Here is a 26,946-nt window from a genome sequence, read left to right on the forward strand (position 1 = left end):
GCACGTGCTCCCCGCTCATGGTCCCAGTCTGTTCTCTTGCGGGTGCCAGTCCGTGAATCTGCCCGCTCCCCTGTGTAGGTGGCTACCGCTTCCCGGAGCCCGAACGCGGCGACTCCCTCCCCCTTCCGTTTATCTGCCGATATCTGTGTGCGGTTTCACGGTTCCCTGCTTCGTACCTCAATACTCAGCGCTGGAGATGTTCATTTGTAGAGATCCAGATGTATCTTTTTGCACCTCAGGCTGATTCCGTGGGTTCAGGCTGGTCTGGTACCTATCCAACTCGACTCAGGGGACTGGCTGAAAAAGGGGTCCCCTACTCCTCCGCCATCTTCCTTCTCTCTCTCCTCTTTTAAGTATTTCTTATCGCTGCCTCCTGGCCTCCATGGTTTCTAAGGAGAAATTGACTACTGTCATTAATTAGGACACTTTCATGAGATGCACTGCTTCTTCTTTGCTATTTTCAAGATTATCTCTTTATCTTTGGATTTGATACTTTGAGTCTAATGTATTTCAGTATGGACCTCTGAGTTTATTCTCCTTGGAGTTTGTTGAGATTCTTGGTTGTGTAGATAATACCTTTCATCAAATTTGGGAAGGTTTCATCTATTAATTTCAATAGCGGTTTATTTTTCTTCATTCTTTTTTCTTACTGTTCCTCTTTTGACCTACCTTCAAGTCCACTGATTCTCTCTTTTGTTATATTTTCTTTTGTGCTTACAGACTTCTCCTTCAGTCATTCTTTAAGGGTAATTCTGCTGGCAACAAATTCTCTCAGTTTTCCTTTGTCTGAGACTATCTTATTTTCCTATATTCCTGAAGGATATAGAATTTGAGGTTGACAGTTCTTTTGTTCCACCACTTTTAAAATATTGGGCCACTTGTCCTGTCTTCCTTAGTTTTGGATAAGTAATCTACTCTCATTTGAATCATTGCTTGCCTATTGGTTCTGTATTATTTTTCTCTAGCTACATTTAGGATTTTTTTCTTTTTCTTTAATTTCAGCAATTTGATAATGATGTGTCTTGACATCAATTTATCTTGTTAAGAGCTTAGCAGAGTTGCCTGAATATGTGTATCTATATGTTACATGCATTTGGGGACATTCTTGACCACATTTTTTTAAGTAATTTTTTTTTTTAGCTCTACACCCTTTCCCCTTTATGAAATGCCAATCTTATTTATTTTCCCACAAGTCCCTGTAGTCTGTTAATTTTGTACGATTTCATTCTATTTTTAGATTAGATCATTTCTATTCATCTATCTTCAGCATCAATGATTCATTCCTCCATCATCTCTAATTTATTACTGAGCTCCTTCCAATGAGGGTTTTCTTAATGTTGTCTTATAGTATTTTTCTATGTGTATTTCTTATTTGGATCTTTAAATTTGATATCAAAGAGTTCCACAATCTGAATGATCTCAGAGTTAGCTTCTGTTCATTTTCTTTTCTCTTTTGAGATTTTCTGAATCTTGGTCTGATGAGTAATTTCAAATTGTATCCAGGACCATTGGGGTAAAATGTAATGAGAATTGTGATTTTATTTAAACCTTCTATTTGATCGGGCTTCCACTGATACAACTCTTGCAGGTAAAGAAGGCAATCCCTTATTAGTGCTGGATAGGAGTAAAAGGCCTATCACTTGTTTTTGCAGGTATCTCGCTGGACTGGTATTGGGGCAACACCTTATTACCAAGCAAGGTACATTTCCAACTATGCACTTGGCTTCCACTGATACCACATGCGAGGAAAGGTTATTTATTACTGCAACTGTGGACATAAGTATAGCATAAGCAGTCAGCCTCTGCTGACATCATGGGAAGGGCAAGGAGCACCTTGTTTGGTGGGGCTGGTTGAAAATCTAAGCTACCTGCTTAGCCTTTGCTGATTGATAGGCAGTCTGCAGTGTTTCTATGGTGTTTTTCTAGGATAATTATACCTATATAATTAAAAAAAAACCATCTGTCTTTGTAGGCTGTTTTTTCTTGGTCTTTGCCTAGAAAGAGAGCAGATTCCTTTGGGGGCTTTTTCTTTCTTTTTTTTTTTTTGGTATAAATTTCATGGCTCCAGGTTGAAAGTTTCTCTCATCTCATGTCTGGGATATGCAAGAGGCAAAAAACAAAACAAAACAAAACAAAAAAACAAAATCCCAAGTAATTCATGGCTGTGTTGCTCCTTTTGTTTCTATATCCCTAGCAAGTCTGACTTCTCTACATTATTTGGAGTTTCCTTATGTTTGTTTTATATAATATGTCAGACTTTTGTGTTATACTTAGAGGGAGTTAGAAATGCTTCTAGATTCCATCTTTCTGAAGCAGGAAGTTAATATACCCTTTTTACCTTCTATCAATTTGTTTCTTTAGTTTTTGCAAGGAGCTGATTTTTAAAAACAATGAAAAAATTAAATGACTAGTATCCCAAGAGACATTGTAGTAGGTTGTGTAAGAGTACAGGAAATTTAGGGGCACCTGGGTGGCTCAGTTGGTTAAGTGTCTGCCTTCAGCTCAGGTCATGATCCTAGGGTCCTGGGATGGAGCCCCACATCAGGGTCCCTGCTCAGCAGGGAGTCTGCTTCTCCCTTTTCCTCTGCCTGCTGCTCCCCCTGCTTCTATTCTCTCTCTGTCAAATAAATAAATAAAATATTTTAAAAAAAGAAAAGGTACAGGAACTTTATATGATGGCTAACTATGCAAATGTCCATCATTAATCATTGTAAACATTTTTATCCTGGAATATAGCAAAGCATAAATATTTATTTCTAGTGTATGTGTAGTTTAATGTGGCATGAATGGAAGGGCTACAAGATACTGCAATCCTAATTGCAATAGATTGCAATTATATCGCCAATAAATTATTTCTTTCCTCAGAATCACACATGTCCTGATATCACATATTGTGCTGCTTCTCAGATATACAGGATATTTTTTATATAATTCCTAACAATTTCACATAATATAACAATACATTAAAAGAAACAAGTCAAAGTAGGGTTCTATCATAATACTTTTAAAAGGTGGCACAGTTTGATTACTCTGACAAGATCAGTTATCAAGAATGGATGGTGTATAGAAAGAAAACTGTTACTGGTATCTGGTGTTTCCTAGATTCGCATCAAAGAGAGCTTGCTTGAAGCATGAGAGTCCCAGACAAGGCAACTAACTAGAAGGCAAGAAGCAAGAGTTCTACTGGACAGAAAGACTCTGGGCTTAGGGGAGCAAGCTGGGGTAATGGTGTAGCCTAGGGGTTTTTACAGGTTTTATCTGGACAGGGAGCAGAGTTTGTAGCCCCCTCTCCCAACACTTTTCCTATTGGTCAGTTGAAGAACTTTTCTATATAAGGCTATGGCACCATGGACTTGATGGGCATAGTGCTATGTCCTAGCTTCCTGTTATCCGGGTCCATTGTTTAGCCTTACACAGTTTATTGTCAGCTTTTTTTTTTTTTTTTAATCTTCTTTAGGCCCCTTGGTGGATTCTTTGTTCAGTGGCTGTTTGTCTGGTTTTAGGCATGGAAAGTTTGACCTGCAGATGTTTGTGAAAACTTGCTTCAGCCCAGGTCCCTGACTACCTATCAATTTCTTAATGCCTATCAAAACAAAGGGAGGGGAGAAAACTAGCTTTATTTTAATTGTGCAAAACCAAGTTGTAAAATAGAAAATTTTCAGTTATCATATAGGGCTTTTGTCTTATGTCCACTGAAGATATATATTTGTAATCCTGACTGAAATTTGCTATTCAGCTGGTATGATGATCTTTCCTATAATCGTGTGTTTTTTCCACACCACGAAACAATTATCTGACACCAGCAGGGTGTCCTACAATTCAACTCAAGTCTGCCTCTATCTACCTGGAGATCACATAATCCCATAGATCAAGGGCTCGGTCCTACTAGATGGCTCCTACCCCCTTCACAAGCCAATTGTAAATTCAGTGTGTTACCTGTGCCTCTAACCAAATAGCTATAGATCAGAGGGTCCTAGGACCTTGGTAGAGCAGCTCACAGAACTAAAAAGCAAAACAAAAAACAACCCATTTTATTTACTAGATTGCTAGTTTATTATAAAAGGATATTACTCAGGAATAGCCAGATGAAAGAGATGCGCAGATCAAGATATGTGGTAAGGGGCATGGAGCTTCCATGTGCTCCATGTGCTCACCATCCTGGAAGCTCTTAGAACCCAGTCCTTTTGGGTTATTATGGAGGCTTCATTACATAGGCATGGTTGATTAAATCATCGGCCATCAGCAGTTGACTCAACCTCCAGTCCCTCTCCCCTCTCTGGAGTCAGGATAGTGGGACTGCAAGTTCCAACTCTAAAGATAGGGCTTGTTCCCCTGGTAACCAGACCCTATCCTTGGTGTTTCCAAAACCACCTTATTAACATAACTAAAGACACCTTTATCACACTCATCACTTAGAAATTCCAAGCATTTTAGGAGCTCATTCCTGATGTGCCTGATGTGGGGACAAGGACTAAATATATATTTATTATAAATCATAATATCACAACTATTAACTTTGCTGCAAGTAAATTGGGATTGTAGCATATCAACAGCTCTCTTTTGTTTGCTTAAAGAAATTTCCTTATATTTGTGTTTGCAAGAATTTTGTTGATTGTATTTTCTTTTTTGACTAAGTAGTTGTCTTGAATTATATTGGATTATCACTTTATCTGCATCTGTTAAGATGTTTAATCACTAATAACTTTCTTTCTCCAGGCTTAGGACTTTGTACTCTGCTAGTTTAGAAAGTAGGTCATACTAAGATAAAATGCTTTCACCAGGACCTAATCAATATTTCCCTTTACTGGAAGCTGATGGTAACTCTGTTGTTATCTTGGGCCTCTCATGTCATTGAACTACCAGGCAGAAGAGTGGATTATGTACACAGGCTAGGATATTGAACTGAATTGCCAAAGGGTCATTGTTTACTCCTACACGACAAGAGCAGGGAAATTATATTTGAATGCAGAAAATTCTCTGAGGCTTCTCCTTTATACTTCTCTGTGTATCTATCAATAAGGTTAATAGAAGACATCAACAACCTACTAAATGTAAGGTTGCTATGGACCCTGTCATTTTGGAAATGAGGTTTGGTTAACCCCATCAGGTAGAGGACCTGGACTAGTTTAGATGCTGGCTGAAGGGGAAGGAAACATATAATGGGGTGTAGAAAAACATTTATAATATCAACCATAGCCTAATGATCAATAACTTACATGAGGACTATGGCAGTATAGTTTCTGTTTTGATTTTTATAGATATATTTGTATATTTTTTAAACTGTTTTCTCTTCCTTGACCTTACCTTTTGTGAAAGGGAATGAATTAGCTTCTAAGGTACAGAATACCTCTATGGGATTGCAACTAAAATAAGGTAATAACATCACCAAATAGTAATAGAATGACTCTTGGAAGTTCTGACTCCCACTTAGAGGAAGAGAACAAGGTCATCTTCATTACAGGAAGGCAGATTTGTGAAGCTATCATTACTGTTATTGTGATGGACAGTGGTGGACTACGTTGATTATTTCATTGATGTCGTCAAGGACCACACCCAAATTTCTTAAGATTTAAAACATATAAACTACATTTCCTATTATTCTTTGTTGGTTTTCATTGAGTTTCACCCATAGAAGGAGTAGCTGGAAATCAGAAACAAGAAAGATCATTTTGGCTTTACCAGTGTAGCAGTTCCCAACGGTAGTTAGGAATAGATGCATTCAAGTGGAGATTGGGTGATCCAGAGGGAAAACTACTTTTGGAAGTCCTGATAGTTTGTTCCTGTTCTTCCATAGACCCAGAACTAACTGCAAAACTCCTTCCAACAACAGAGCAACAGGTTCACGCTTTAGGTGCCATCTTGAAAGCAATAGAATCTTTTGCTTTTCGATATTATACCTATTGCCCTTTACGTCCTCCAGCTAGATTGGTGTCTGGCCCTCGACTGAATGTGACTAACTCAATAAGCAATGACAGAGAGGACATATTCATTACGTGCAAAGTTTAAGATGTGGGGAGAGTAAATGGACCCAAATGGAATTAAAGTCTCCACATTTTACTTGAAGTGGTAATGTGTGAACACCAGAAAGGAATGCTAAGCTATATATGTACATCTTAATACATAGAGCTACCACTAATAGAATTATACAAGAGGTATATTCAGCAATATAGATGTCTTAAAATAAAATTATTTTAAAATGTTGAAGAAACCTATGGGAAGGCAAGAAAAGGAAACAGGAATGAGAAACAGAGGAAACATACACACACAGACACAGACACACACACACACACACCAAATAATAAAATGACTGACATAGCCTTTAACAGCAATAATTACTTTAAATGTAAATGGTCTAAATACTTTAGTTAAAAGACTGAGAAAGGCAGGGTGAACACATAAACAAGACACAACTATGTACTGTCTCCAAAAACTCACTTCAAATATGAAAACATGGTTCCATTCAAAGTAAAAGATAGAAAAAAAAATCACTTGATCTGTTTTGTTGTCAATGCTCTCCATTGCATTTTTTATTTCATTTCTTGAAGTGCAGAATTTGTTTGGTTCTTTTTGGTGATTTCTATATCTTTGTTAAATTTCTCATTTTGTTTGAGTATTGTTTTCTGGATTTTATTGAATTGTTTTTCTGTGTTTTCTTCTGATTCACTAAGCATCTTTAAGACAGCTGCTTTGAGTTCTTTATCAGGTAAATTGCAGATCTCCAATCTTTAGGGTTCAAAGTTATACTTTGGTGTCCCTTTGGTGGTGTCATGTTTCCTTGATTTTTTATGTAGTTTTATGTTGTTGCCTTTACATTTGAAGTAGCATTCACCTTCTGTCACCTTTAGTGATTGAGTTCAGCAGAGGAACACCTTCTGTCAGCCATCCTAAGGATTCTGATGATTTCTCAGATCTTTTTGTGGTTGTGCCAGGTCCACACTTCTTGCTTCCCCCTGTGGCAGAAATATTAAGCTTGCATGCCTTCTCAACCCTGCAAAGCCAGGCCAGGTGCTACAGTCTTTATTAAAATAATTTTCTTGTGGTTTATAAATTCATTTAAAGTTTATGTAATTTATAATATTTGTTATTAAACCCAAATGGAAATATCCAGAGAAACTCATTTTTAATGGATCTCTACCAAAAAAAAAAAAAGGAAGTCTATCAAACTTCTAGTGAAGGATAGGAGGGAAATTTAAGGTACAGAAGCTTAAATCTTATTAAAAAATATTGTTTTATCTCCTTACACTTAAATTTATTAAAATTAGCAGTTTTTTAAAATGATGGTTTAATAATTGATTTTAAATCCTGTTTGACATATACTTGGAATCCCATTTGTTGAATTGTTACTCAAATTATCATTACATCGGAGATACATTTATTTCCTAATCAATGTTTCTGCTGTGAATCCACTCATAGTGGAAAATGCTATTATACCAAATAAGATGCCTAGGTAGGTATCCATCTAGTGAGACAGTACATTATGAATGCATAAAACCTTTCGATTTGTTTGGTGAAGTAGAAGTGATATGATTTTGCTTTTGTTTTGTGAGAGAGAGAGCATGAAAGGGGGGCAGAGGGAGACAGCAGACTCCCCGCTGAGCAGGGAGCCCCATGTCTCACAACCCTGAGATCATGACCTGAGCTGAAATCAAGAGTCAGATGCTTAACCCACTGAGCCACCCAGGTGACCCCAAAGTGATATGTTTAAATGGAACCTGGAGAGAACAACCTTAGTGTGAAAGATTATCTCATTTCCCCCCAGGTTTTAGAGAACATATTAAAGATAAAATATGTTGCTATAAATATGTTTTATGGGATTTTTTAAAAAAGGTTTTATTTCTACAAATTACAGCTGATAAACACCAAAGCCTTCACCTGTAGAGACCACGCTCCAACTCAGGCTGGGAGTACCACTCTGTGAGAAGAGCTGCGCTCCCAGGAAAGGGGTGGCGCAAGAGGCAGAAACCCCGGGAAGTCCAAAGTTCAGGGTCAGGAGGGGTCAGGGCCTGAGGGCCTCAGCCTGAGCAGCCCCAGCAGCCACAGCACTAGATGCAATGATCTGGCCCAACTCCAGCTTGCTTTTGGGGACCTGGCAAATGCAGTTCGTCGCCAGTATTGGTGTCCCGTGCCTGAATGCAGCACAGGCTGCATAAATTCTCAAACCCCTGCTTTTTCCATTTTGTGATCAGGTTTTAATCTACATAGTCTTCTTTAATACAATATTCATATAATTCTCTGCTGATGGCTTTCCACTTCTAAAAGAGGTCAAAAATACAGTGGGTTTTCTGTGGTTGGATCCTAAAGATAGACCACAGAGATCACACTTTCCTTTTTCCCTCATGAGGTTCTGTCTCAGCTTCTCTCATCTTTTGATCTAATTCATCCAGTGTTGGCTCCACCAACTCCCAGCCACCTGGGGGAGCTTTTGACTTTAGGCATTTTCCCCACAAGTTAATTTGCAAAGATCATCTGCTTCCCAAGAGTGTAACAGAAAGACCTCTGGTCTCTTCAGTTACAGACTTGGGTTCTTGTCCAGCTCTACCAGATATTACTCTGTGACTTTGGGGAGGTCACATTCCCTTTCTGGTCCTTGGTCTCATCAGAATCACCCTCACCATCAGCCACCACTTCTCTCTTATTGGCATATTTTTAAAAATACAAATAAAATGATGATACTTAAATTTTTTTTTGCAGACTGAACTAAGTAATGTAGTATATTTGTTTCATGAAAGATTTGGCCAGATTAAAAGAACAGTTGGAATCATGGAACATTCCCTATCTTAAGCATTAGACACTCAGTTATTTCCTGAGGAACAAATGTATTAAAGCTAACTTAAGTACATTTGACAACCTATGAAATTCCACTTTGAGACATGGAATAGGCAGCTGGGGTGTGATCATAGAAGGTGATATAAATTTGGGCTTCTTCAGCATGTGGATTATATTTCAAGGTAGCTTACTACCTGAGTTTATCCCGGGGATTAGTGAATACAGAAAAAAAAAAAAGCCTGAGTATTTGGTCATAGAACTCTCTAGTATTTAGTTCAGGAAATAAAGGGAATCAACAAAGGTGCTATTATAGTAGCCCCTTGTAGTATTTCAAATTAACTTTTGCCTGGCATATATATTTTCCAGTCTTTTATTTTGAGCCCACCTGTTTTCATGTTTGAAGAGAGTTTCTTATAGATGCCCTATAGTTGGGTATTGTTTATATGTCATCCTGCCGTTTTCAGTCTTTTAACTGAGGTATTTAAACCATTTACACTTAAAGTAATTATTGATAGATTAGGGGCTGTATCAACCATTTTATTATTTGTTTTGGGTGTGTTTCCTCTGTTTCTCATTCCTGCTTTCTTGCCTTCCCTGTGGATTTTTGGAATATTTTAAAATTATTTTATTTTGATATATCTATATTGTTTTTGAGTGTATCTCTTTGTATAGTTTTGTTAGTGTTGCTGGCAGTATGAAGATGCACATATAAAGCTTATCAGTCTCGCTGGTATTGACATTTTACCGCATCAGGTGAAATGTGGGAACCTTACTTCCATTTAGGTCCATTTACTCTCCCCACATTTTTAACATAAAGCTCTTAAGTATTTACTCCACATACATTATCATGTGATATAGTTCTGCTCAGATGTCAAATCATATCAAATGATGCAATTTTGTACAAACATCAAACATAATTTAACCAACTAACTAGGAAAAAGAGAGTCTATTATATTACCCCTATTTTTATTAGTTCCATTTTTTTCTTCCTTCCCAACGTCTTTATTCTTCTGTTACATTTTCCTTTCTATTTAGAGAATTTCTTTAGAAATTATTTAAGCACAGGTCTGCTGGAGACAAAGTCTCTGTTTTTCTTTGCCTCAGAATGTCATCATTTCTCCCTTGAATCCTACAGGATAGAGTCACTGCATATAGAATTTGGGTTTGGGGGTGCCTGGGTGGCACAGCAGTTAAGCGTCTGCCTTTGGCTCAGGGCGTGATCCTGGCATTATGGGATTGAGCCCTCAGGCTCCTCTGCTATGAGCCTGCTTCTTCCTCTCCCACTCCCCCTGCTTGTGTTCCTTCGCTCGCTGGCTGTCTCTATTTCTGTCGAATAAATAAATAAAATCTTAAAAAAAAAAGAAAGAATTTGGGTTTGACCCCATGGTCACAGATGAGCACCCCACTGATATTTGAGGCCTTTCTCCCCCATTGGTTTGCATAATTTCTATCTAGTTTTTGGTATTTTTTTCCTTTTCTTAATAGTTTTCAGCAGTTTGATTATGATGTATCCTGGCATAAATTTCTTTCGGTTTAACCTGTTTGGAGATATCAGCTTTTTTTTTCTTATGATTTTTATTATTCACATATACAGATTGTTAAAATAATACGGATTATTAAGAATAATGCAGAGATTCAGCTTTTTTAGTATACATATTTATGTCTTATGATCAATTTGGGAAATTTTCAGCCATTCTTTTTTTAACTATTTTTTTCGTCTCCAATCCCCTCTTTCTTTTTTCGAGTGTCTATTCTTTGTTATCTTCCCACAGATCCCTGAAGCTCTGTCCTTCTATGTTTGTTTGTTTGCTTGTTTTCAGGCTATTTTCAAGGTGAGTGATTTGTATTGCTCTACATTCAAGTTTATACATCCTTCTGGCATCTGCAATCTATTACTGAGCCCATCTAGTAAGCTTGAGAAGAAATTCTGTTACATTTTTCAGTTCTATACTTGCCATTGAATTTTTAAAAACCACTGTCAAATGTTTCCAATATCTGTGTCATCTCAGTGTGGTCTTCCGTTGATTTTCTTTTCTCTTTTGAGATTTTCCTGGTCCCTGCTGTGATGAATGATTTTCAATTATATTCTGGACAGTTTGAGCATTATGTTTGAAAACTCCACATTTTGGGGCCTGGGTGGCTCAGTTGGTTAAGCATCTGCCTTCGGCTTGGGCCACGATTGCAGGGTCCTGAGATTGAGCCCCACATTGGGCTTCTTGCTCAGTGGGGAGTCTGCTTCTCCCTCTCCCTTTGCAGCTCCCCCTGCATGTACTCTCTCGCTGGATATCTCATGCTCTCTCTCTCAAATAAATAAAATCCTAAAATGAATGAATGAATAAATAAATAAATAAATAAAACTCTGAGTTTTTTGGGAAATATTTTATTTATTAGGCCTTCAGTACTAACATGCAGGGTACAAGTCCAGGCTTCCCACTTGGCCTCCACTGACATCTCAGGAAAAGGGAGTGGTGTTTTGTTCCCCAGGAGTGTGGGTAGAAGTCTAGGCTCCTCACCTGGCCTCTGTTGGTCAAGGTGGAGAGAGGGTGGTCTTAGGTTTCTTCTGTGGTGTTTCTCTGGAGTAATTCAGGTATTGTAAGAAATGCCTCTGTCTTGCTAGACTGGGGCAATCTCTTTTTATGTTGGAAGCAGAAATGTTTCTATCTCATCTTGTCCAGAACAGGAAGCCAGCAGTTCCCTTTCACATTATACAAATTTGTAATTCTTTGAATTTTATTAAACGGGAGGATATTTATTTTGTAATAAAAATGAAAATCAATAAAAAATGAGTAGAGATCCTACCATTTGCATATAAATGGATGGGGCTGGAGGGGATTATGCTAAGTGAAATAAGTCAAGCAGAGAAAGACAATTATCGTATGGTTTCACTCATATGTGGAACATAAGGAATAGCACGGAGGACAAAAGGGGAAGGAAGGGAAAACTGAAGGGGGGGTAATCAGAGAGGGAGACAAACCATGAGAGACTATGGACTCTAGGAAACAAACCGAGGGTTACAGAAGTGAGGAGATAGGGGAACAGTGTAACCAGGTGATGGGTATTAAGGAGGGCACATGTTGTGATGAGCACTGGGTGTTATACGCAGCAAATGAATCGTTGAACACTACATCAAAAACTAATGATGTACTATATGTTTGCTAACTGAACATAAAAAAATGACTAGAGACCCAATAGACACTACAATATGTTGTATATAAAAACCAGGACATTTCTGTATCTAAGCTATCCATCTGTTCAGCATATATTCTCTAGGAAAAGTATTTTTTAATACTGAAATAATGCAAAGCAGACATATTTGTTAATGCCTCTGTGTGCTTTCATGTGGGGTGAAAGGAAGGGCTTAAAAATGTAACTCTCACTTTAAGTGATTAAAATTTCTTCAATGAATCATTATGTTAGCAGAAATCACATGTCTTAATATTAAGTACTGTGCTATATTTTTATTGCTTTCCTGTGTTTTCCTTTGGTCTTTCAATAAATCAAATAATGCTTTTTTAGACCCTCAGAGAAAATGTGGGCCCCCTCCACCTATCGACAATGGAGACATTACCTCATTCCCATTACCAGCATACGCCCCAGGATCATCAGTTGAGTACCGATGCCAGGCCTTCTATGCACTTCAAGGAAACAGGAATGTAATATGTAGTAACGGACAGTGGTCAGAACCACCGAAATGCTTAGGTAAATATTTTCATATTCTCATAGATCCTGGGATAATTTGTGTAATGAATATGATGTTTTCCTATTTATAGAATTTTCGTGGATTAACAAACAATGATTCTGTTGAATTCTTGACCACCAAATATTAATATATGAGGAAATGAGGTTGGAAAAATTCTTGTTCAAACAATAACAGCAACAAAAGATTTTTTAATAAAAGTTCTTCATATGAGAGCTGACATTTTGTATCTTTGATTATAATATCTAATTATTACACATTAAACACAGAACCTAATTTTTACATCCTTTGTTTAAAATGATTTAAATCTGCATGACGGATTTTCAATGAGTTGGTTTGGAAAAGGTTTTGCGAATTAAGTGCTAGGCCAGTGTAGATACTCTACTTGAAAGTCTGAAATTCTGTGGCAAATATTTGTAAGCTACTTAATGTTTTATGTTCGTTTTTGTATTTTCAGATGCATGTGTGGTATCAGAAGAAATGATGGAAAAACATAACATACAGTTACGATGGAGACATGAGAAAAAATTTTATTCTAGAACAGGGGATAATATTGAATTTATATGTAAAGTTGGCTATCATAGAAAGTCACCAGGTCATGCATTTCGAATAACCTGTCAGGAAGGGAAAGTGATATATCCCACTTGTGTACAAAACGATGGTTAAGATGCAGTCCTAAAATTAAAATATGTACATTTATTCCAGAGTTTTCATTATGAATCCAATTCTTCTCAGTTATTTTTTCAACTGTTATTTAACTCATTTTTATTCATAAATCAGAATTTGTGTTAAATAGCATGTGGATGATATAACCTGAGACACAAATGAATCATTTCTTAAGAGCACCATGTTAAAACTTGGTGAACCAAAATGCTATGTGTCCTATTGATAAAATGTCGGTGGCAAGAAATTAGTTGTGATCACGTCAATGCCTGCTTCTTTCCATCCTTCTCCTTTCTCAAAGCTTTCTTCATAACTCCTGAGGCTTCCTGAGGCTCTCCCTTTCAGAGGAAATGGGGAAAAAATGCTTGCATTAATCTTCAAAATCATATTACTTCACAAACACATAGAAACCTAACTGTGTCATACCTATGTTAGTAATAAGATATAAGAAGTTATTTACTTTTGCTTATCTCTCAATAGATATATAAGCGCAAAAAATGATGAAATGTATGATCTCCTATAAGATGTCTATCTAGCAAACGTAAGAATTCAAACTAATCATAAAGAGGAATTCAAATCTAATTAGATGCATAACTATTATAACATTAAAAGTGATTCAAAAGTCCAGTATCAAGTATACACACACATACGCACACACACACACACACACACACACACACTATGCTTTGAACACTGAATAAATGTTTATAGAATAAAGGCTGGGAGAAAGCACAAAAATTTATAATAACTATAATTGAATTTATAGATAATAGAGGAAAGAGTAGCTGTTTAACTCCTTTATACATACCTGTATTGTCCAATTTTTCTATCTTTAATATATATCACCTTCGAACCATAGAATACGTCATTTTAAGATAAAGATATGTAAAAAGTAAGATAATACACATTCAGAGCTATAAAGACCTCTGGTGATTATGTTCAGATCTAAAAACATTTTCATGATTTTGCTGGTATGGAGGGCTTTGGTAACATTCAATGACAAGAGTCTGAAATGAGATTTTTATGTTCATACATTTCCAACAACATAATTAGTTAAAATCAGTTGACTATAAACATTTTAAATTTCTACAAAAGCACAACTTGAAGATGAAAATAAAGATATACCTAATTAAGATAAAAATATTATAAGGTGATATCTTGTAACTTTGCATTGCATCAAATCAAGCAGCATTCTTGCTTAGAATGAGAAACCTGGCTGTCACCAATGGAGTCATTTTATCCACATGTGAATCACTGGTGACAGCCGGTTTTCTCATATATAAAGGAACACTGTTAGAATTGGCCAGTTATCTTTGTTAAAGCTTGTATATATACTAGTCTCTACAACCTTTCACCTATTGTTCGTGGATTCTATTTATGATACTTGTTTCTAATCAATTATTTCAAAATAGTGACTTTTGTATCATTTTTTTTGCACTTGTCACTCTTGTGTAAAGATAAGTGTTAATTTATCAACTCTGTTAATTAAACTTTCACCTAAAAAGATTTGGTAAATCTTTATTTTTTCCCTTTATTTCCGATTTTTGGAGTAAGAACTTGATGTAACAGTGACCTTCTGCGATCACTTTAAAGACTTTCTAAACATGGTATCAGCCTGGATTTGTGAATTTTTATTTACTCAATTTGTCACAATCAATTATAATCATTGTTCTTTGAAGCACAAATGATCCCACATTTGGCTAGTGAGTGCCTTCCAACTGGCTCCTGATTGCTTTGTTATATCCCATTAGTTTTTGAGTATTTCTCTTTTTTTTTTAGCACAACATGACATTTCAGGCTCACTGTCTACTTCCCTTGTGCAAGACCCATAATCATACAGTTTTCCAAGAAGTTCTGATTCTTTTTCTTGGAGCACAGGGCTTAGAATCCAAGTTGTACTGTTAATGTTAGTTGGGAGTGTTCAATACTGTTGAAGTGTCTTTACTTCCAGGGTCTTTTGGTTGTCAGAAATTTGAGATAGAAATGAAATTTCAAATTCATTAGCTCCTACTGTATTTTCCAATTCAAGTTTAATAATATACGGTTAAAAAAAACCTTTTTAACACATTTTCCCTTTTTCTCTTTACTTATATATTCTTATATTCAATGTCCATGAAAACAACATCAAAAGTGCCATGCAAACATTACTATCACCCATTAAACTATCAAATGAAGGTTAAAATGTCTTGTGTTTATTTTGTCCCAGGATGCTTGATTCTGAGTATAAGTATCTTCTTAAAAAGTAACTAGAAATGATTCTTATCTCTGATTGGCTCTCTTATCAAATTAAGAGTTTTACATTTATTTGCATTAGTATTTTTTCAATTTTAGATTTTGCTGCTTCTTACTTTTCTCCCCCCTTTCTTTAATAATATTTTTTTATTATATTATGTTAGTCACCATACAGTACATCCCTGGTTTTTGATGTAAAGTTCCATGATTCATTACTTGCATATAACACCCAGTGCACCATGCAATACATGCCCTCCTTACTACCCATCACCAGCCTATCCCATTCCCCCACCCCCTCCCCTCTGAAGTCCTCAGTTTGTTTCTCAGAGTCCATAATCTCTCATGCTTCATTCCCCCTTCTGATTACCCCCCTTTCTTTATCCCTTTCTTCTCCATCCGATCTTCCTATTTCTTATGTTCCATAGATGAGAGAAATCATATGATAATTGTCTTTCTCTGCTTGACTTATTTCACTCAGCATTATCTCCTCCAGTGCCGTCCATGTTTCAGCAAATGTTGAGAACTCGTTCTTTCTGATGGCTGAGTAATATTCCATTGTATATATGGACCACATCCAGTCATCTGTTGAAGGACATCTCAGCTCCTTCCACAATTTAGCTATTGTGGACAATGTTGTTATGAACATTGGGGTGCATATGGCCCTTCTCTTCACTACATCTGTATCTTTGGGGTAAATACCCAGTAGTGGATTGCTGGGATCACAGGGTAGCAATTTTTAACTTCTTAAGGGACCTCCACACTGTTTTCCAGAGTGGCTGTACCAACTTGCATTCCCACCAACAGTGTAGGAAGGATCCCCTTTCTCCACATCCTCTCCAGCAATTGTTGTTTCTTGCCTTGTCAATTTTTGCCATTCTAACTGGTATAAGGTGGTTTCTCAATGTGGGTTTGATTTGAATTTCTCTGATGGCTAATGATTTTGAACGTTTTTTCATGTGTCTGTTAGCCACTTGTAGGTCTTCATTGGAAAAGTGTCTGTTCATATCTTCTGCCCATTTTATGATTTGTTTATTTGTTTCTCGTGTATTGAGTTTGAGAAGTTCTTTGTAGATCTTGGATACCAGTCCTTTATCTGTGGTGTCCTTTGCAAATATATTCTCCCATTCCGTGGGCTGTCTCTTAGTTTTTTTGACTGTTTCCTTGGCTGTGCAGAAGCTCTTTATCCTGATAAAGTCCCATAAGTTCATTTTATCTTTTATTTCTCTTGCCTTTGGAGATGTGTCGTGAAAAAGGTTGCTCTGGCCGATGTCATAGAAGTTGTTGCCTATGTTCTCCTCTAGAATTTTGATGGATTCCTGTCTCACATTGAGGTCTTTCATCCATTTGGAGTTTATCTTTGTGTATGGTGTGAGAGAGTGGTCAAGTTTCATTCTTTTGCATGTAGCTGTCCAATTTTCCTAGCACCATTTATTGAAGAGACTGTCTTTTTTCCACGGGATGTTTTTTTCCTTCTTTATCAAAGATTAGTTGCCCAAAGAGCCGAGGGTCCATTTCTGGGTTCTCTATTCTGTTCCATTGGTCTATGTGTCTGTTTTGTGGCAGTACCATGCTGTCTTTGTGATCACAGTTTTGTAGTACAGCTTGAAATCCGGCAATGTGATGCCCCCAGCTTTGTTAATCTAACTTAAAAAAATGGAAAACATCTCCGTGTTTTAGAAGGCAGAGTGATATGAGAAGGTTTTTAAGCAGAGGTGTCTTCTTTCTGTTATACCTGTTCCCTCACTGAATAAGGTGATACTTAATAGTTTCTGACATCCTTTCAATGTTCATTATTTTCTCTCTCTCTCTTTTTAGAGAGGGAGAGAGAGCACACAAGCAGGGATCGAGGGGCAGAAACAGAGGGAGAGAGAGAATCTTTTTTTTNTTTTTTTAAGGATTTTATTTATTTATTTGACAGAGATAGAGACAGCCAGCGAGAGAGGGAACACAAGCAGGGGGAGTGGGAGAGGAAGAAGCAGGCTCACAGCAGAGGAGCCTGATGTGGGTTGATCCCATAACGCCGGGATCACGCCCTGAGCCGAAGGCAGACGCTTTAACCGCTGTGCCACCCAGGCGCCCCGAGAGAGAGAATCTTAAACAGGCTCCATGCTCAGCGTGGGGCCCAACATGGCCTCCATCTCACAATGCTTAGATCATGACCTGAGCTGAAATCAAGAATCTGTCACTTAACTGACTGAGTCACCCAGGTGCCCTCTTAATCTCTTTTTCATAGATTATTTTACACATTTATCTGTCCCTTGCTGTTTTTATCTTAGAATGTATCTCACTCAGACCATTCTGATATTTTTACTACTGCAGATAACAACACGATGAATATACTTTGTGGACATATTGTCAGGATATACTGTTCAAACTGAAGTTAATGGATCATGAGGCAATTTCTTCAGTATTTCAAATTATTTTTCACAGGGGTATTGTATGGTATCCCGTAATGTCCTAGAGAGCCTACTTTTCCTTGGTCTTGTCAACTGAGAATATCGTCAACCTTTTGAATATCTTTCCTGTTCGGTAGATAATAAATGGACCTCTGTGTAACTTTAATATGCATTTTATTATTTTGAATGTGTTTATTTGCATTTAAGATATTTAAAGCACATTTGTTTTGGGTTTTTTCTCTCTCTTAATTTTCTTATTAAGAGATTAGCCCATTTTCCTATTATTTTTCCTTTCTTTAGAAATAATGAGATTATCCCTTTTCATTTTACATTTCTGTGATATAAATTAGACATATTTTCCAAGTGATTATTAGACTTTTGAGTCCACGTTCATTTTTTGAGGCAGAAATTTTTGAATCTTATGCACTCTTAATTACCAATCTTTTTTTATTTATTCAAATTCTGAATCCCTTTAATGTTCTATTCTTAGCAAATGCACCCAGGCTTTTAGACATTGCCATTCTCTGACTGTATAGTGATAGCTAATGTGTTTCTCTTTTGAGTTTCACTGATGAGTGGTGATACTGAACACATTGAGCATAGGTTTGTGAGGTGATTTTTTGCAATTTTTAAGTTGGGTTATTTTTTCTCTTGGTTTATGAAACTGCTTTGTGTGGAATACATATTAATCTCTTATCCAATATATGTAATGCAAATGTCTTCTCCCAATCTATGGCTTTGTGTGTGTGTGATGTTTTTGATGGATTGAAAAATTACTACTGAAATATAATTTGAAATGTTAAGTAAATATTGATTTATCATGAATGACTGGTTATAACATGATCTTTCCTCTTAGATGATTTATATTTAGATCCACAATCCAGTTTCAATTAATCACTTGGTATGAGAAAGAAGCTGAGTTTCCATTTTGTTTGCCATACCAAAATCCAATTGTTACTTCACTGTATTTTTGAAAAAAAATTCTCACCTCATTGAATTACATTAGTGCATAAAACAAGTGATCTGGGTGTGGGTGTGTATTTCTGGACTCCCTTTCTTCCACTGATCAATTTGTCTACCATTTGATACTACCACATGATAAATAGAGTATCCTTAATATAGATCTAGAAATCTGGTAGTACAAATCTTCCAATTTATTCTTTTTCAGGACAGGCTTGGCCATTTCCAAATGCATTTGAATCATGTTGTCAATTATTTTTGATAAAAAAAGAGATTTTTAAGTGGGTCATGTTCAAAGAATAAATTAACTTAGGAAAATTAACATCCTAATTGTATTGTCTTCCAACCGTGAACATACAGAGTCCTTCCTTTACATGTCTTTTTAATTTTTTTCTCAGTAATGTTTTGTAAATTTTAGTGTAGTGATCTCACAAATTTTTTGGTCAGATTTATGCTTTCATATTTTAAGTTTTTCAATATTAATAAAAGATATTGTTTTTTTATATTTCATTTTCCAGTTTTGTGTTCCTAGTATAAAGACATTATTTGTTGTTTTGGTTCTAATATCTCTTTTTTTGTGGCATATGTAAAGGTTTTTAGAATTATATAATTATGTTTCACTCTTTCCTTATAATTTTATTGCATGTTTTTTTCACTGCCTTACTGAATTTGAAATTACCTGACCCCACATACATACGTTTAGATGGAGGGAGCCCACCCCTTGCAAATTTTCTGAGACAGCAGCTGCAAAGCTGACAGTGAATCCCCACTTGGACATGCTGCCTGACAGAGACCCGGAACATTCTCCACTGCAAGGCAATCCAGTTCCTGCCATCATCTCTTCAGGAGGAATAGGAGCCTAGGGTAGGTGAGGGCTTGCAATGAGGCAGATCTGTTGTTCTTCCAATACCCAGGTTTGTGACTTGGCCTCTCGGAACCTCTCATATTCAGAGGCTTTATGCAGGTTCACATCTCTTAAGGCTTGGAATTACACAGATGCCTTGTGCCCCGTGAGCCAGCCTCTCAAGCCCTGCACCCTGTTCCAGCTCCCTGGCCACCTGGACCTGTGTGGCTCATGCCGGTGCAATTTGCACCCCTTCAGTCAGCCAGAGGCATCTGGAGGTCTCCAGGCATGTGGAACACTGGTCCCCAGCCACCCACATTGCTTCCAGTGTGAAAGGAACCCACCCCAACAGTCTTTCTGATGTGGCTAATTTACACTACCGAGAGTCAGTTCAGTCTCCATTTGGACTGGCTGCCTGATGGGGTTTGGGCTTATCTGTGCCCCAAGCTCCAGGTGCCTTTTAGTGGAGGATATTCTCATTAATTTGCCCAGACCTGCCCTGGCAAGGGAGTCCAGGTTTTTCAGCTTTGCCTTCAGGGAGAATGTACATATTTCTTTGGGCTAGGGTTTGGAATTATACAAATGTCAAAGACCCCCAAGAACCTGTTGTTGAGACTTGTTATCTCTTGACACTTAAGTTCCTAGTCCCTGGCTTCCTTGACCTCTGGGGCCCGAGCATGCGTACTATGCATCCCATCAACAGGTCTTGGGAAGGTGGGTCTCTCCAGGCCTGTGGAGTTTGCACCATTTCCCAGCCACCTGCTACTGTCCAGGGCAAAGGAAGACTGCCCACAAAAGTCTTTGTGAGGTGGCAGCTCTAAACTGTTAACAGTCAGTCCCCATTTGGACTGGCCGCCTAATGGGGGTCCCAGAATCCTCCAGCAATCAAGGATCCCAGGTGTCTCTAATTGAAGAATACCTCAGTCAGCCTACCCAGCCTGCCCTGTCAAAGCAGTCCGTTATCTACACCTCTGCTTTTAGGAGGAATTTGTGCACTTATGCAGGTTAGGGCTTGGGATTAGGCAGATGCCATGGGCCTCCAAGAGCCCCCTCTTGAGACATGGCCTCTCCCAACACTTGACCAGGTCCAGATCCCTGATCTCTGGAGCCTGCCTGTGAGTAAGTAGTATGCACTCCATCAGCACAACTCGAGGCAGTTGGGGCCCTCCATGCCTGTGGAGCTCCTGCTGGCCCCAACTACCTGCAGCTTACAGAGCAGAAAGGTGCCACTTTCCACCACTGAAGAAGTCTGAAATGTCCCTTGCAGCCTAAGGGTGGGCAATGGGATGTGACTGCCCATGCATGGGCTACATACGTCAGGGTACCCAGGGACCTGGAACAAGGCAATGTTGGGTGAGGCTGGGTCACAGGAGAGGGCTATTAGGGTTAAAAGGAGTTAGCCTAATATGCAAAGCCTACCCAGCCATTATGGAATATTCTCTCTGAAGGCAGAGCTGGAGGTTTTTCAACTGCCCTGCCAAGGAAGGGCCCACCCATCAGACAGGGCCTCCATTTGGAGATGAGTGGGAGTCCTGGTTCCTAGGGAAGCCTAGGATGCCAGTAGGCTGTAAATCCTGTGGCCCATTTGCAGCTGTCAGCTTATAGCAATATTCAGGTGGTTGCGGTCTGGTGGGAGTCTCACAGGTGGAAGCCTAGCGCGCCCAATATGGCTTACTGGTACGTACTGCACATGCGTGGGCCTCCCAGGTTAGGGTAGCCAGGGTCCTGGAACCGGGTGCCAGTTCACGGAAGTAAGCTTCTCGAATTACTAGGCATCTGCCTAATTCCAAGCCTTATCCTACACAAATGTGCGTATTCCCTTTGAAGACAGAGCTGGAGTAATCGGGACTGCCTTGCCAGGACTGAATCCAGTAGGCTGGCCAGGGTATCCTCCAATATGAGACAGCAGGGAGCCTTGATTGCTGCGAAAGCCCCAGATAATAGCAGATGGTAAGTACATGCGTGGGGCCAGATTATCACCCATTTTTGTGGCTGTCTCAGAGCAGTTCTTACAGGGTGGACTCCCTCCACACTTTAGGCTATGCAGGTGGTTGAGGATGGGCCCAAGGGCACCTGCACAAGGGCTTTCAAAGTACGTCCTGTGCATGTGCTGTGCAGGTCAGAATAGCCAGGGTCGTGGAACAGCTCAAGTGTCAGGAGACTTCTAGTCAGAGGAAGGGGACAGAAGGTGTGCCTGGCATCTGCCTAATTCCAAGGCTTAACCAACAAAAATTCACATATTCCCCTCCTAAGGCAGAGCTGGAGATTTTTCAACTGCCTTGCCAGGAAAGGGGCAGTCTGGGAGGACAGGGTATCTCTCCATTTGGAGACACCTGGGGGTCATGGATCTAACCAGTACTGGGTGTCTGACCAGAGTTTCACAGGCTTGGAGGGCCAGCCTGCCCCAGGCTTGCTTTGGGGGTGTATACTGCATAAATACAGGTCTCCCGGGTCAGGATAGCCAGGGACCTGGAGCAGGGCAAATGTCTGGGTGGACTGAGTCATGGGAGTAGGCTCTTGGGGTTACAGGGCCGCTGCCTAATATCAAACCGTGACCTACACAAATGCACATATTTCATATTTCTGAGGAAGGCAGACCTGGAATAACGTGGACTGCCCTGCAGGGCTAGATGAGGTGGGCTAGCCTGGCTGTACTCTGGTAAGAGACACCAAGGAGATTTGACAGCTGCAGAAGATCAGGACCTAAGCAGGTGTGATATCTTACATGGGGGCTAAGTGACGCCCATCTCAGTGAGTGCCCCAGTGATTTGGGGGTGATTGACACTCTCTACCTTTGAGGCTATTTTTAGATGGTTGAGCACGGACCCTAGCTCCACTGGCCTTGAGGGCCACAGCTCGAAACAGTGGCTGACAGAATATGTACTTTGTATGCAAGTGCCTAGCAGGTCAGGGGAGCCAGGGATTTGGAAAAGAGTAAGTCTCCTGTGAGGTCAGGTCACAAGGGCAGGCTATGGGAAGTACCTGACATCTGCCTAATTCAAGCCTTAACCTATACAAATGCTCATATTTTTCTTAAAGACAGGTCTGGAGAAACCTGGACTGCCTTCCCAGGGCAGGCTGGGTGGAATGGCCGGGGTGCTTCCCGATAAGAGACACCTGGGAGCTTTGATGACTAGAGAAGCCCAGGACCCCATTAGGCAGCCAGACCATTTGGGGACTGACAGTTTAAGATGAAGCCTCAAGTATTGGGGGGGTGGGCTCTCTCTAGCCTATAGGCTGTAGGTGTTTGGGGACCAGCTTAAGTTCCACAGGTATGGGGGGCCCCAACAGCTGATAGGGTGCTGACTGTGCATGTGTGGGCCTCACAAGTCCGGGTAGCCAGGGGACCTGGAACAGGGCTAGTTGGGCAAGACCAGGTCACAGGAAGGAGCTCTTGGGGGGACTTGGTATATGTCAATTTTCAAGGAGTAACGTATACAAACATGCATATTCACACTGAAGGCGGGGCTAGAGGAATCTGGGACGGCCTTGCTTGGGCAAGGTTGGGTCAAATGGCTGGAGATCCCTCCAGTACAGACACCTGGGAGCCTTGATTACTGGAGAAGCCTGAGGCCCTAATGGGTAGTCAGACTTAATGGAGACTGACTGTCATCAGTTTGAGCTGAAGCCTCAGAAAGATTTTCAGGTGGTGGGCTCTTCACCATGGAGGCTCGCAGGGGTTTGGAGATGTGCTTGAGCTCCGCAGGCCTGGAGAGCCCTCACTGACAAGGACTGGGGCAAGCTGACAGGGTGTGGACTGCACACGCAGACTGCAAAGGTCAAAGCATCCAGGGAATGGGTAAGGCCAGGTCACAGCAGGGGCTATGGAGGTATCCTGGCATCTAATACCTAGGCTTAACCTACAGAAATGTGCATTTCTCCCAAATGCCAGTCCAAATGGGGGACAGACCATTGTCAGGTTAAAGCTGCCACATCAGAAAAATTTCCCAAGGGTGGGCTCCTTCCACCCTGAGGCCATTCAGGTGGTTGGATTCCAGCCAGAGTTCCATAGGCCTAGAGAGCCCTCTACAGCCCAGAGCCGACTGACCGGTATGAAGTGCGCATGCCCAGGCTTTGCAAGTCAAGGTGACCAGCTGTCCGGCGCTGGGCAATGTGGGGTGAGGCTGGGCCACAGGAGGAGGATCTTTGGGTTATAAGGCATCTGCCTAACTTTAAGCCTTAACCTACATACATGAGCATATTTTCACTGAAGGTAGAATTGGAGTAATCTGATCTGCTTTTCCAGGGCTGAATCAGAAGGCTGGCCTGGGTATCTTCCAATAAGAGACATCTGGGAAACTGGGTTGCCGCTAATGCCTGGGACAACAGCACGCAGTAAGTCTACATGGGGACTGTCTATCGCCCACTGCAGTGGCTGCTTCAGAATAATTCTCTGGGGGGTAGCACCCTCCACTCTTGAGGGTATGCAGGTGCTTGGAGATGGGTTATCGATTCACAGGCTTGGAGGACCAGACTGACCAAGGACAGCTTTTGAAGTATGTACTGCCGAGGCGTGGGATGAGTAGGTCAGGGTAGCCAGGCATCTGGAACAGGGTAGGTGTCAGGAGAGTCTAGGTCACAAGAGCAGGCGATTAGGGAAATCTGGCATCTGCCTAATTCCAAACATTAACCTACACAAGTGTGCATACCCCACCCCAGAGCTAGAGCTGGAGGAATCTGGACTGCCTAGCCAGGGAGGGGCCAGGAACTCTTGCCAGTTTTTCAGGAGGGGTGAGTGGGCTCAGGTGGTTAGCGTTTGACTGGTGCTTCATAGGAGTGGAATGTCCCCGGCACCCATGCTGGATGACAGGTTGCGGGCTGTGCATATGTGGGCCGTGTGGATCAGGGTAGCCGGTGACAAGGCGTAAGACAATGTCACGGGAGGATGATCCTGGGGATACAGTGCAATGTCTTAATGTGCATGGCTTGCCTACCTATTGTGGAATATTCTCCCTGGAGTGTTTCAGTTGCCTTGCCGGGTAGAGGCTGTCTTGGCAGGACAGGATATCCTTCATTTGTAGAAACCTGGGGGTCCTGGTTCCTAGATATAATGGACACCTGGGGAAGGCTGGACCCAATCAGGAAGCAGGCCCAAATGGGGGCTGACGGTCACCAGTTTAAAGCTTTAACCTCAGAAAGATTTTTGGGGGTTGGCATTTTTCACCCGGAGGGTAAGCAGGTGTTTGGGAAGAGCCTGAGCTCCACAGACCTGAAGGACCCCCTCAGCTAAACCCTGGCTGACAAGGTGTGGGCTGTGCCCACGTGGGAGGCACAGGTCAGGATATCAAGGGCCTGGAACAGGTTAATGTCTACTGAGGCCAGGTGATGGGGGGGCTGACTGGGGGTCCCAAGCATCTGCCTAACTCCAAACCCTAACCTATACAAATGTCCATATTCCCCCTGAAGGCCGACCTGGAAGACTCTGGATTGCCCTTCCTATGGCTGGTTCTTGCAGGCTGGCTGAACTATACTCCAATAAGAAACATTTGGGTACCTTGATTGCTGCAAAAACCTGGGACCCCCAGTAAGTAAACATGGGGACTATCACCCATTTCAGTGGTTCCCTGAGAGTGACTTTTGGGGGGTGGGCTCCCTCCACCTTTGAGACAATGCATTTCATTGGGGGTGGGCCTCAGCTCCACAGACCTGGAGGGCCCCAGCTGGCTGAGGTGTCTGACAGAGTGAAGACAGCTCATGCCCGGTGTGTAGTTCAGGGCAGCCAGAGACTTGACATAGGGCAATGGCAGGCAAGGCCAGGTCACAGGAGCACCTGGCATCTGATGATTCCGAACCCTAGCCTACACACATGCACATACTCTGCCTGTGGACTGGTTTGTTTTGGGAGGCATGTAATGCTTAGGGACTGAATGTCTTTTTTTTTTTTTTTAAGATTTTTTATTTTTATTTTAAGTAATCTCGACACCCAACGTGGGGTCAAACCTATAACCCCGAGGTCAAGAGTTGCATGCTCCAACAGCCGAGCCAGCCAGGCGCCCTGTGACTTTGCCTTTGCCAGCAATGTCATTACATCGGTTCACTGTGTGAATTTTGCAAGCCAACAGCATACAGAACAGTTTCTTCTAATTAGTCGTTAAAGAAACACCTTACTCCAAAACAATGTTAGATTAATCACACTATTGTTCCAGGCAAGGGGAGATGAAAGGAATAAGTCTAAGTTTAGTTGATAGGTACGTTTATAGAAGTTGGTACTTGGAATCGGGGCTGAGCCAACTGAGAGCTGACGTTCCACTGCCAATGCAAGAGTGCGAGGCTCCTGTTGCTAGAACACATTGCTAAGGTGTGAGAGTGCTGGTGTAGACAGACGAGATGACCGTCTTCAGGGGCGACTACATATCTCTTGCCACTGCAGGTAAGAGAGTCGCCTTGACCAGGCAGGACCTAATTGCCCCCTGGTCTTCAGGGAGCTCTCTCAGATGGGAGAAGCAGAAGCCTTGCACAGAGCGAGCGCTCTCTCCTCATCCTCAGAAACTCTTACCTGCAGTCGGATGGCCCCTTGCGCGGTTGTTCTTCATAGGTTTTTTTTTAACCAGCCCCCAGCAGGGCCCCTCGTGAGCTGAGCTACGGAGTTCTTAGGGGTGAGAACAGAGGAGATGACATCCTCACACAGCTTACTTCATTCTTGTATCAAAACAACTTGAACCAACATTTTTTTTTTTTTGGTCATAAACAAGTGGATTTGAAATAGTATGAGACCAACACACAATCCACCTGGTGAGTTCTAATCGCACCCCCAGTAATTAATATGAAAGGCCCCATGCCCAGTACAAACCTCAGTTCACAGAACTTCAGCATCACTTATGGTCTGCAGCACGCTCATTCATTTTTTGGGAGTATTTTTTGCTCAACATACATTCTTTTAGACCATAGTTTAATGCCAGTTTAGGCAATCATATTCCTAATATTATCAATAGAAACATAACTGGCCACCATGGTACCATATCCAGTTGCCAAATGACTAAAAAACTTTCTTAAACCACTCCGCTTAACGTCCTTGACGCACACATTTCCAAGTAGAGATCATTTTTAATAAAACTTCAGGGGGCACAAGCCAGCATAGCACTAACAGTTGCCATAACATCAGAATTCAAGCCTGCCATTATTTTAGGGACACACGTTTTTTTCTCTTTTTAATTCCTGCAAAGTTATTTTGACTTTACTAGTCTCATCTTCCAAATGTGTATTACTTGTCTCTTCTAATGTATGATTTGCATTTACTAGAAGGTTCGGTGTGAAATATTTCCCTGGTTATTAGTTCCTTTCTCTTCTATCGACCATGGTAACCTCTTTTTCCTTCTATTTTTATATTCATTGCCTGTTGTTTTACACATCTCATCATGTTTTATGTTCCTTATTTCCCCCTTGACTCC

At 40.5% G+C, this 26,946-nt stretch overlaps 1 protein-coding gene and 1 pseudogene across 1 annotated transcript in view; one reads left to right on the top strand and one right to left on the bottom strand.

The window, feature by feature from the left end:
* The window catches only part of CFHR2 (complement factor H related 2), a 23,454-nt gene extending 9,027 nt beyond the window's left edge, over nt 1–14,427 (top strand). Inside the window, exons 4-5 of the mRNA XM_019805519.2 lie at nt 12,283–12,465; nt 12,921–14,427. Of these exons, the coding sequence (XP_019661078.1) occupies nt 12,283–12,465; nt 12,921–13,129 (392 nt within the window). The 3' untranslated portion in view covers nt 13,130–14,427. The remainder of the gene's footprint in view (nt 1–12,282; nt 12,466–12,920) is intronic.
* LOC105240032 lies at nt 8,013–9,545 on the bottom strand (annotated as a pseudogene).
* Nucleotides 14,428–26,946: the final 12,519 nt, after the last annotated feature.

Source organism: Ailuropoda melanoleuca, chromosome 8 (genome assembly GCF_002007445.2).
Source record: "Ailuropoda melanoleuca isolate Jingjing chromosome 8, ASM200744v2, whole genome shotgun sequence".
Taxonomy (NCBI): Eukaryota; Metazoa; Chordata; class Mammalia; order Carnivora; family Ursidae; genus Ailuropoda; species Ailuropoda melanoleuca.